This window comes from Macrobrachium nipponense, chromosome 10 (genome assembly GCF_015104395.2).
Source record: "Macrobrachium nipponense isolate FS-2020 chromosome 10, ASM1510439v2, whole genome shotgun sequence".
Lineage (NCBI taxonomy): Eukaryota > Metazoa > Arthropoda > Malacostraca > Decapoda > Palaemonidae > Macrobrachium > Macrobrachium nipponense.
The window spans coordinates 108,017,103-108,029,602 of NC_087204.1; the positions used below are offsets into that span (position 1 = coordinate 108,017,103).

The following is a 12,500-nucleotide window of genomic DNA, read 5'->3' on the forward strand; positions in this document are numbered from 1 at the left end:
ATTTTTGTTGTTGTTCTTCTTCTTGTTGGGGGACGTAAGAAAGGTCTGAAAAGGAAGTATTTTACGTTGAGTTAAAGACACAGGAATTTTATAAAAGAATATTTATGATTTATTTATTAGAATGAAAATTTAAAAAAATAAATGATGTGCATGTTGAACAGTATGAAAAAATTATTTTCGATAAAATATAGCGTAGTTATTTTAAGTTTCGTTGGTGAAACATTGCTCTATTTGAACATAGAGTTTAGCACGCTGCCCGAGTAAGCTGGAGGTCGGATCACACCTACTTCATAATATAAACAACATTTGCATAATTTTTTTTCTTGTTTTTTCGCAAATATGAATTTATGTAAATCCCGAATGGAAGATATCTAGTAAACATTTTTATATTCTGGAGCTGTGCTATGATTAAGGAATATCTTGACTTTCATTTCATTAGAGTTGTTTTATTGTATATTGGAAATAGGTTCCTTTTTATGAAAGAATATAAAATCATTATGAGTTTTAACTCTTTAAAGGTGTCTAATATTGAATCTCTTTGCTAGAATAAGTATGAAACCCTCCTTTCATTTTCCTTCACTAAAGAAATTTATATTATTTCTAAACAGTAAGAATAAAAGTGTAATTTCACTAGCTGTTCCTTGTCACTGTAAAACAATTCCCCTACAGAATAAAAAGAAACTCCCCTTGTTTTCAGCCTTATCTTTCAGCAAAAAATAAAAGGTACAGATGAAGACTAACCTCTTTCATTCCTCCTCTCCTCGCAGGCAGGGATGTCTGCTTCTATAGAATCCCGGATGGAGGGTCAGAGCGAACGGGAGGCAGACACGCATACGGCTATCACAACCATCCACTCTACAGAGCATCGGTCATGCCGGACTGTAATCAACAGTAATGTGAGTATTCATGAGAGGATATGGAGATTTGTACGCCCATCTTTCCCGAGGGCAGTGGGAGTATTACGAAAGGGAAGATGTAAATCACGTTTTTTTTTTTTTTTTTTTTTTTTTTTTTTTTTTTTTTTTTTACTGTGATGCAATTATCACAAAAAGGGGGAAGATGTCAATTATATTTCTTTGCATTTGCTCTACTTTTTTTATTACTGCAATGCAAGTATTGCAAAAAATTTTCATCTTTGGTTTTTGGTATCGGTATTTGGCAGCAGTTTTAAAAAAGTTTCCAAAAGAAAGGAGATTTTATATATATATATATATATATATATATATATATATTATATATATATATATATATATATATACATATATTATATATTATATATATATATGTATATATAGATATAGATATATTATATAATGATATATATATATATATAGATATATATATATATATATATATATATATATAATATTTATCTCACAGACTTTCCGGCACCTGCCTGTCAGCAATCTCTTCAAGTATTGCTTGTCGAAGTGACCAGCATCGCCACAACTAATTGGGAGTCTTCCTTTACAATCCAGCTACCAGTGAACGTTCACTGATTTAATATCGAATAGCTTTTAACAGGTTTCTAGCCAGGCATTTTGAGGCCAAAGCAAATTCTTCACCCTTTTGAAGGAGCTTAGCTACAGTTGCATTAACTTCCGCCATTGCTTTTGTTATGTAATCTGTTGTCGCTACGGCTGTGGTCATGGACTCCAGTTAACTTCCAACAAATTAGATATGTTGTTTTTGACTGAGCTGGCCTTTTCCCAAAACGGGCTCTTGCTCATAGAGTAACCCGTAATAATAGATATGTTAATATTGCAAAACTTATTGAAACATGTGGTTCTGGTACTTGCAATGACAGTTGGTCATTCAGATTGCTAAGAGAAATCATTTAGATATTGAATACTTCATTTAATGAGATATTATAGACCTTTTCGTTCGTAGGTTTTGTGAAACCTTTGGGAAATTAATGAGTAAGGGGCGTGGCCTAACACCGTGGTTATTCCGAAAAGCGATTTTACCATCTGACTGGGCAACACAGTTTAATTTTCACTTGGTTTCGCCTCTAAAGTTTGTTGTTGCTGTTATTTTTTTTTTGGGGGGGGGGGGTAATTTTAAGTTATTCGATTGCTAGAAAAGTTATGTTAGTTTTTTTCCATTTTTCCAATGAAGAGTAAAACTTGGTTTACTAGGTTTCAAGAATTATTTTAAAAATGGGTGCAGTTTTAAATAATAAAATGTGAATCTTTTATTTCCAAAGATCAAGGTTCTTGGGGTAAAATTAAAAACTTGGGGAGAAATAATTATTTCCTGAAATTGGGGAAAAATGAAATAGTTATAACTTTTAGCCAGATTTATCATGCGGTGTTGAGGTTGTCAAATTGCAATAGGGCACTGTCTAAATCGTGTACCTAGGATATTACTGCGGTTAATGTAAGTTCAAATCCTGTACTATTATTTCAGTCTTTTGTGTTTCGTATTATCTAGCTAGTATATTTCCTCAGTCCTTATTAGGGCACTGTCTAAATCTTGTACCTAGGATGTTACTGCGGTTAATATAAGTTCAAATTGTGTACTTTAATTTAAATCTTTTGTGTTTTGTATTATCTAGCTACTATATTTCATCAGTCATTATCAGCTTCTCCGTTTCCTGTTCAACTTGAAGTCTGTTATTCATCCCACGCTCAGGTGAAAATAGGAAAAGCACGCTCAGGTGAAAATAGAGAGAGAGAGAGAGAGAGAGAGAGAGAGAGAGAGAGAGAGAGAACGAACAGAAAACGAGGATCAGAATCATTAGCAGGAGGGACAATGCCCAGGGTGATGTAACCTGGAGTTGTTAACCACCGTTCTCCGCTCACGGGCTCCCTCGTAAAAGTAACGAAGTCGTGAGGTCGCGGGACCCCTTCCTTCCCGAAAAACGGATTTATATGCTTTGGCTCTTAAATGAAACCTGCGCTCTTCCTTGTTTCGCGTGCGTGCTTGTAATGCTTTCTCGCCTCCTCCTAGACCCTCAACCGGCCATTCTTCTTCTCCCCCCACCCCCTACCCCCTACCCCCACAACATCTCCACCCCATCATCCCCCCACTAACCCCTTCTCCATCCTTGCCTGCCTGCCTGCTTGCCAGGGAGAAAGAGGAAGGAAGGAATTGCTTGCATGCTTCTCGTGCCTTTCCCAAGCACCTCAGCTCTGCCAACCAGGTACAAGGGAATTTACAAGTTTAATGTCGTTATCGTTTTGCATTGCAACAGCACACCATCACCACAAACTTCCTTCTTCCTCATCAACCCTTTTACCCAGTCGTAACTTTCCCTCGGCTTTCTTCGGGTTGGAATTCCTCTTTTGAGGTTTACGACTTTATGCCCCAAAAGGGATTTTGCTTCATTTTATAAGGATTGCAGGACGTTGGATGGATGCCCGAATAAATAAATGGTGTAGGTAGGCATTTCGTATGTTATCCTCTCTCTCTCTCTCTCTCTCTCTCTCTCTCTCTCTCTCTCAGGACTTTTCATAAACGTAATTCTATTGCTAGCTATTTTGGATATTTTTCCTCTCTCTCTCTCTCTCTCTCTCTTAGACCTTTTCATAAGCGTAATTCCATTCCTAGCTATTTTGGGGATTCTTCCGCTCTCTCACTCTCTCTCTCTCTCTCTCATTCTTTCTCTCAGGCCTTTTCGTAAACGCAATTCTGTTGCTAGCTATTTTAGGGGATATTTTTCCTCTCTCTCTCTCTCTCTCTCTCTCTCTCTCTCTCTCTCTCTCAGGCCTTTTTCTAAGCGTAATTCTATTTCTAGTTATTATTGGGATATTTTCTCACATGTCATCGGCAACGATTAACGTGAGCAGTTAAAGTCTGGACTGCTTAAACTGATTTTCCCGTCCTTTGTATATGTTCTAATTGCTTAAACTCATCTCTGTACGTCACCTTCTTGCAATGGGAATCAAAGGAATGGAAAATTCAGTTCTTAACGTCAATTGGCAACGTGGACAAGTCTCATATTTTGATCGTACACTGAAACTGTAAATCTGTCGAGATCTGATTGATTCTTAAAAGTAGGAATTTAATCGGGATCCAAGCGACATTCTGACGGGCAATTAATAGCGATTTTTTTTATTTATTTATCTATATATATATATATATATATATATATATATATAATATATATATATATATATATATATATATATATATTACAGTCATCCTATTCGACTTGATGGTTTTTTATAGTGTGTCCGGTTTTTATTTTTAATTTATTTATTTTGTATTATTTTTTTTTCAGTCCATCCTATTCGACTGGATGGTTTATATAGTGTGTCCCGGGTTGCATCCTGCCCCACTGGTAGTCCATCACTTTTCTTACTATGTTCGCTGACTCTAGGAGCACACTCCTCTGCAAGAGTCCTGGATTATTATTATTATTATTATTATTATTATTATTATTATTATTATTATTATTATTATTATTATTATTCAGAGATCAACCCCATTTATTTGCAACCAGGCCGCAGGAGCCATTGACTTGAAATTCAAACTTCCAAAGAATATGTGTTCATTTGAAAGGAATAGGAAATGCAGAAAGGATTGATCAGTTTAAAGAGAAAAAATAAATGAGCAAATAAACAAATGAAAATGTAAGTACATAACGCAATGCAAGGAAAATTGAACCTATCGAATGCGAGGTCAGAGGAGAGGTGAAAATTGGGTGAAATGGATAGAATTAGTTTGAAAACAATTTTAAAACTGCGTAAAAAATTATATTTTTGCTAGTCATCTTTCGGTATTTGTTGGAGAGTGATTGACAGATTTTAATCTAGCTGTCGTTGTAGCATGTTTTATAGTCCAATAATAATAATAATAATAATAATAATAATAATAATGTACTTAGGAAGCAGACCCTCTCTCAAGCATACTTTATTAAAAGTAATGGCTACTTCAGTAGCCATTACTTTTAATAAAATAATAATAATGATAATAATAATAATAAAAGTCACTCACTTCCGGAATCTTAATGAGATGCTTTTCGCAAGGTGCCAGAAATACTCAATTTTCAAACATGTTTCTCCGCTTTGTCGTCGCGAGAGCAATTAGGGGTTTTCATAGACTTTTTGTTATTTGTTTGTTTGTATTTTTGCGTTTTTATTTTTTTATTTTTTTTTTTTTTTTTTTTTTTTTTGCTCATTCCTGTATCATAAGTGGTATCCCCCAAGAGAAGGTAAGTGAGGAGGTACAGCCTCAATTATTGCCGAAGACAACTATGCATATTCAAGTACTTTTAACTGATCGCTTCTACGATTATGCATATTCAAGTACTTGCTGGAGATGCCTAGTGTCTAATCGCCTTTTAACTGATCGCTTCTACAATCCCCGAAGCTTTCTTTTTTTTTAACCCACGAGAAATTCGCTTGTTTATGATTGTTTTTTGAGGAATTAATTCCACAGTGGAATTCTAAGAGAAACAAAAATCATTTTTTTTTTCGACACGATGAAAATTCGTGCCACAGTATAATTGCTAATTTCCACGCAGTGTTAATGCACTGTCAAAATCCATTGTACCGACGTGAATCAGAGGCCTTTGTCCAATTTAATTATACTTACTTTTTATCAAGTTCATTTCGTGTGTTTGTGCGATTCTTTGCTTAAAATTTACTCGCACGTTTGCGCGTAAAATCATTCCTAGTGTTTTTTTTTTTTTTTAAGAATGTCGTCTGGGAGTTATTCGTATTTTCGAAGCAAAAGAAAAACGTTCTTCTATGCTTGAGCCCACATTTTACAAAATAGAATACGAAGCTGAACGTTTCGGTTAATAGAGATTTCTGTAAAATTCCTGAGGAAGTTTCCTCTACAAAATTGGCCCATTGAAATATGAGTTACCACAGAGAGAGAGAGAGAGAGAGAGAGAGAGAGAGAGAGAGAGCTTGCGATGAATCCATAGTGGCAGGGTCTCCCTTCTTCTGTATATATTAATGACGTAAGTAGTTGAGAATTATTTCCGATTTTGAAGCAAAGGTTCGTTTACCTGGAAGCTAAAGGCTATTTTAGCCTATTTTCAACCTGTAACCAACAGAAAACGAAAAACGGTAACAGTTGAGGTCATTCTGGTACCTCTTGACTGAGTCCAAAGTAGAAATTCATTGTATTTCGTGCGATAGTTTTTAGTGATTTTATTGGGAAATTTCTAGTCCATTTCGTTGTGGTTCTCATATTTCGAGGTAAAAGTACGAATTCTTCATTTCACATCCTATTGTGAATGTCAGAACACTGCAACGTAAATCGAATTAGAAAAATATTAAGACAACTATAGTAGATTCACATCAACCGTGCATTTGATGTCTAGGCCAGTCCCTTACGAACGCTCCTGATTGGCTGTTGATAAGCCAATCACAGGGCTGGAAACTCTCAGTGTCTCTCGAGAGAGTTCACATAGGTAGGATGTATGTTCCACTTCTCCTGAGGGATACTTTTGAAAGACGTATCTGTCAGGAGAGGTGGAACATAACTCATGCCTATGTGAACTCTCTCGAGAGAGACTGAGAGTTTCCAGTCCTGTGATTGGCTTGTCAACAGCCAATCAAGAGCGTCGTAAGGGACTAGCCTAGACATCGGATGCACGGTTGATATGAATCTTTAGTACATTTAGAGATCAGGTGAATTACGGCCAGTGGATCTCATTTATAATTGGAAATCATATTTTATGGTATAATTTCATATTGGTATTCACGTACTTTATACTTCTATTTATGTATGTGTATGACGTATACCTAAAACTTCATGAGATATTCTGTATTGTAATAAAATCGGTATTTTCATTCCTTAGTTTCGTAATATATTTAATTGACATGACTATTTCGTCATCTTATGTTATTTAATTGACGCTCTAATACATGTAATAGTCATTATTATTATTATTATTATTATTATTATTATTATTATTATTATTATTAGTTGTAGTTGTTGATTTGGTAGTAACATCAGCATCAGTCGAAAGCAGCAGCAATGTCAGGATTAATTATTACAGTGATAAAAATACTAACGGATGTATATCGATCATCATTCACTTGAAATACGTGGGAATGTTATCGTTATCATAATCAGTATCGTCACAAACAAGTGATTGTTTGTTAAGAGATCATTTTCGTGAACGTAAAAAAAATAATTAAACTCTTATATGAAACTAGTAAGAAATTATTCTCAGCTCAAAGTCATTCGAGAATTATATTTTATTCATATTGGAGAAATAAATCGACAGGTATGTATATGTGTATACGTAGTATATTTAAAGGCAAAACTGTGCATAATATAACTGGATTTTTGTTCTCTATTTTAAGACGCATGTTACTGTATTTTTTTTATTATTCAAATTACCAGGACGTTAACGTGAAGCTAGAAACATTTGAGTGTGTACAATCTCTCTCTCTCTCTCTCTCTCTCTCTCTCTCTCTCTCTCTCTCTCTCTCTCTCCGTCCTCCATGATCTTGGGTGTGTACACACTCTCTCTCTCTCTATCTCTCTCTCCGTCCTCCATGATCTTGGGAACACAGATAATAATCTTTATCCGATTGCATCTTGCTTCGAGTTTTCACGCGAGGACTTACAGTCCTTATGAGGAGACTTATTAAAGATGAATCGTACGCTATGGAGGCTTTAAATCCTGAGCGCCTCTTATGTTAGGGTGCGTCCGCACCGTAGCCAGACTGTGTCGTAAACAACTGTCGGCAACTGCAGAAAAACACGTCCCAAACACACGTCGGAACTTATCGTGCATACATCGCAATAAGTCAGATAAAAGTCAGTGACTTATTGGAAGTTGTAACTGGTGCCTCGTGCGATAATTATTATCCACTATTGGCCCAAAGGTTTGTTGTCCACTTAGCTGTCGCTGTTGGTGATATGTATGTAATGCGTTGCCGACATCTGTTCGTGAATATTACAACTTGGTATGGACGCTTCCTTATAAAAGCACACCCTCCTCCTCCCCTCCTCCTCCTCCTCCTCCTCCTCCTCCTCCTCCTCCTCTTTCTAAAAATTCATCTACCTTCATCATGTGCAGTGTTGCTCATTTGCTTCGAGATCCCTTACGCTTTGCAGGTAAGGATTGCAACGAATCATGCAAGACTTTGCAATTATTTGGGACCTTCCTAATCCTTTGATTTCTCCTGGCGTCTAATATTTACTTTGAGTTCGACAGCTTTTACTTGGTCTTTTTCTGTCCCTCTGTATGTGGTTTCGTAGGTATGTTTGGATTCGCGTTTTTGTTTTGTCTGTTGAGGAAACTTCTATATTTTTATTTTCTCTCTTCCTTTCCCTTGGTTTACACACACACACACACACACACACACACACACACACGAATATATATATAAAAATAATATATATATATATATATATATATATATATATATATATATATATATATATATATATATATATATATATTCGTGCATATATTATATATATATATATATATATATAAGTCATATCACATTTCCGTGATTCATATACATACATCGAGCTACAATGTCCTTTAATATCTAATTCGCTCTACCTCGGAATAATATATTTTCATATATGCTTAACCGAAGGGGAATTTTTTCTCGATAATAGACTTGCCTGGACCAGGGCGCGAACCTATGGATCCTTACAAATCCAGGTGTAGTAGGATAAAAGCTTCACTGACGTTCCTGATTTGTAAGGATCCATAGGTTCGCGCCCTGGTCCAGGCAAGTCTATTATCGAGAAAAAATTCCCCTTCTTTCGGTTTAAGCATATATGAAATATATTAATTCCCAGGTAGAGCGAATAGATATTAAAGGACATTGTAGCTCGATATATATATATATATATTTATATATATATATATATATATATATATATATATATATATTTATATATTTTAAATGTACTAAAACTCTGTCTGTCTGTTTGTCTCATACACTTTCTACCTCATGATTCTCTCCTCTAACTTATTTTCCGTATTCATATTGTGAAATTCAGCCCCCCCTTCTCTCTCTCTTTCTCCGTCTTCGCTCTCTCTCTATCTCCTTCTCTCTCTCTCTCTCCCTCTCTCAGTCTTCTCTATCTCTCTCCTCTCTCCCCATGAGTTCTGTTTATTCATTGTTTATAAAAAAAAAAAAACTGTATCCTTTGTCATCAGCTCTACTTTCATATGTTGACATACGAATTCGTTTTGCCCCTGAGATGAAGACTTTTCAAAGTTCAGCTCTAAAGTAATTCGTAAGTTCTATCTGTTACAGAATTCCTATATCCTGTATATAACAAAATTCATAAACTCTTTTTATTACGGACATTTTTGAAAATTTTTCGAATTTCTTTAAACCTTTGAAATACTAAAAACTGTCGTGTACTGAGATGCGAACGAAGTATGTTTATTTATGAAGATTAAACACACACACATTGGCAGACAGATATACACGCACATTGACAGACAGATATACACACACATATATACACTCATTGAAAGAGATATACACACACACATTGACACACCCACATTGACAGACAGATATACATTCACACATTGACACACACACACACATTGACAGACAGATATACACTCACACATTGACACACGCACACACGCATTGACAGACAGACGTACACTCTTCATTCACCATCTCGTCACCACATTTCCCCAGTTAATTTTCCTCCACAGATACAACTAACTTTTCTTGTCGCCAAAGCTTTGTCACCAACCTCTCCCCCTTCCCTCCCAGGGTGGATACCCCTTCCTCCATCCCCCTCCCCCCTCCTTTTTATCTCCAGCCCAGCAACAGCTCTAGTACCCCTAACCAACCCCTACTCTTCCTCCTGCCACCACCCGAGTTTAGGACGAAATTCCCTAATTTATGGGAGTCTTCGCCCCACAGCACAATACCATGCCTATAAACAGTCTTCTTTCGGCTGTAGTGGGATCTCTCTCTCTCTCTCTCTCTCTCTCTCTCTCTCTCCTCACGTGTGTGTTCGTTCGTGCATCTGCCTTCTCGATACCTTTGTTTTCTGTGAGCACATTGTAATGGTTATGAATATCTTAAGACTCTCTCTCTCTCTCTCTCTCTCTCTCTCTGCGTTTCTGAATTTGCACTTGCTGTTTTAGCTCCTTTGTACTCGCAAAAGGATTTTATAAATACTGATGAAATATGCTTCAATAAAGAAACATACCTCTTTACTAACGGATTTAAATCAGTTTGTTTTCTTTAATTTCTTCTTTGATTTTTGATTTATTTTTTTACAAATGATCTATATGATTTTTACGTGCTATTTTTTTTATGGCCACTTGCTGCCCCCCATATACGTATGTATGTACAGTACACCATCACCTTCACAATGGTATTCTAAAAACACATATATTTCTCTCACTCCAACTGTTTCCATCATTTTCCTATATTTCTCATTTTCGCTGCAATCTATGTGCACTTATTACTCCTAATCCATGAGCATTATTCGTAAATTCTGATGTTTCTTTGTCAGACTTTTTCTAACTGTATTAATTATCTCTTTTATCTCTTACTTTTCCTTATTATTTGGTTAAACCCGTGAGTATTAACAATCCGTATTTCTCATTATCTATTAAGAATACCCTCTCATAAGTAGGAAGATTTTTATTACCTTGTTTACCAAGAATTTTTCTCCATTCTTTTTACTCCTGATCGTGAGTTGTCCTTCAGCTGGATTTAATCCCTTACAAATTAGGCAAAGATGTCTGGCTGTGCTTTACCCGTTTTGTCATGAACATTTGCGATGTTTTTCTCTTGTTTTTTTTCAACTTTCGCCTTTCCAAAGAGGCTTCTCCTTTTCTGGTGTTCATTTAAGTTTTATATGATTTGCGTGTGTCTGCTTACACAAGCGGTTTCTACTTTTATGTGTGGACATTGTCTCATTTTTATTGTCATTAAGTGTGAACGGTCGTATCTTGTTGTTCTTTTAAGGTATTATTATACTGGTACGAGAGATTATGAAGTGAATACAGTCGGCTGAACTGAAAATGAACTATCATTAGCCCCCTTCCCCGCCCACTCCCCCCCCCCCAACCCCAATACGCAGGCTTTAGTCGTCTAATACAACCCATGGTAGTGGAAAAACTCTCTCTCACTCTCTCTCTCTCTCTCTCTCTGCCCAGAGTATTAAATGACAAGAGGAATAAATGCCCACAGGAATAAATGACCACTGGAATTAATGACTATAGGTTATAAATGACCGAATAAAAATATGCCTAGATGAATAAATAACGAAAGGAATAAATGCCCAATGGAATAAATGACCACAGGAATAAATGTCAAAAAGGATAAATGACCTGATAAATATAAGCCCAGAGGAATAAATGACGAAAGGAATAAATTCCCAATGGAATAAATGCCCACAGGAATAAATGGGGAGGTGAAGACATGATTAGAGGAATAAGTGACAAAAGAAATAAATTACCAGATGAATAAATGACCAGGGGGAATAAATGCCCAGAGGAATAAATGACCAGCCGGATAAATGACCGGACTCCCCATGGTTTTTGGCGAGTGTCCATTAGGGCTTTCTTTAGCGAGGGAACTTGTTGAATGGTCATTGTTATTCAAATATCGCCCTTACTGCCTCCTAGTAGGTCCTAGTAGGTCCTTTGAAATTTGCATTTTCCTTGGCTGCGGTTGCGCCGCCCCTTTCCTGTTGGTGTCCTTATAGGAGAGGAGATCCTCCTCGACGCTCAGGTGCCGACCAGAAAGAGGAATGGATTGGACTGAATGTTCGGAGACCGCCCCTTGCATTGGCAGCCATGCTGCTCTTCTTCTTCTTGTGCGTCAAGCAAGCATTCGGGAAATTTTAGTATGTGAAGTGGTAACGCCTCTCTCTCTCTCTCTCTCTCTCTCTCTCTCTCTCTCTCTCTCTCTCAGTAGTCTTAGTAGTAGTAGTAGTAGTAGAAGAAGCATATAAGGGAGTTGATGTTAAATTTTACATACGACCGTAAGTCACATCTTTCGTCCAACATTTTCCAGAGTTGTTTACACATTCTCCGGCGCTGACGAAATAAGCCAACAACAGCAGAGTCACGGCTCTCTCTCTCTCTCTCTCTCTCTCTCTCTCTCTCTCTCTCTCTCTCTCTGTATATATATATATATATATATATATATACATATATATATAATATATATATATATATATATATATATATATATATATATATATATATATAGATATATATATATATATATATGCTTTATTTAACAGGTATCACGCACCGGCGCTGACTTCCATCCAGCTCCCCTTTTTTATGACGATTCCCGGAGCCTTCCATAAATCTTCCTAGGGAAAAATAATCCCCCCCTTCCATTCCATTCCATTCCATTCCATTCCATTCCATCCGCCCCTTCTCCTTTCTCCCTCTTTTCTTCGCCTTCCAAGTTAATCCTACGCCTCAGTAATCAGCTCTATAGAAGAGGAATGCAATGGAGTGATGTTGGGAGGGGTAGGGGAGGGAGGGGGGGAGGGTTCTGGATTATTTATTCCGTGTTACCTGTCCGTCCCTTTGTTGGGGGAAGGAGGCCGCGATTGCC

General features: G+C 36.6%; 1 protein-coding gene across 6 annotated transcripts in view; it reads left to right on the forward strand.

Annotated features, from left to right (window-relative positions):
• Positions 1-771: 771 nt before the first annotated feature.
• LOC135223880 (protein grainyhead-like) overlaps positions 772-12,500 on the forward strand; it is a 391,944-nt gene continuing 380,215 nt past the window's right edge. For all 6 annotated transcript variants that reach the window (XM_064262788.1, XM_064262793.1, XM_064262791.1 and 3 more), the window contains exon 1: positions 772-896. In XM_064262788.1, the coding sequence (XP_064118858.1) occupies positions 774-896 (123 nt within the window). In that variant the 5' untranslated portion in view covers positions 772-773. The remainder of the gene's footprint in view (positions 897-12,500) is intronic.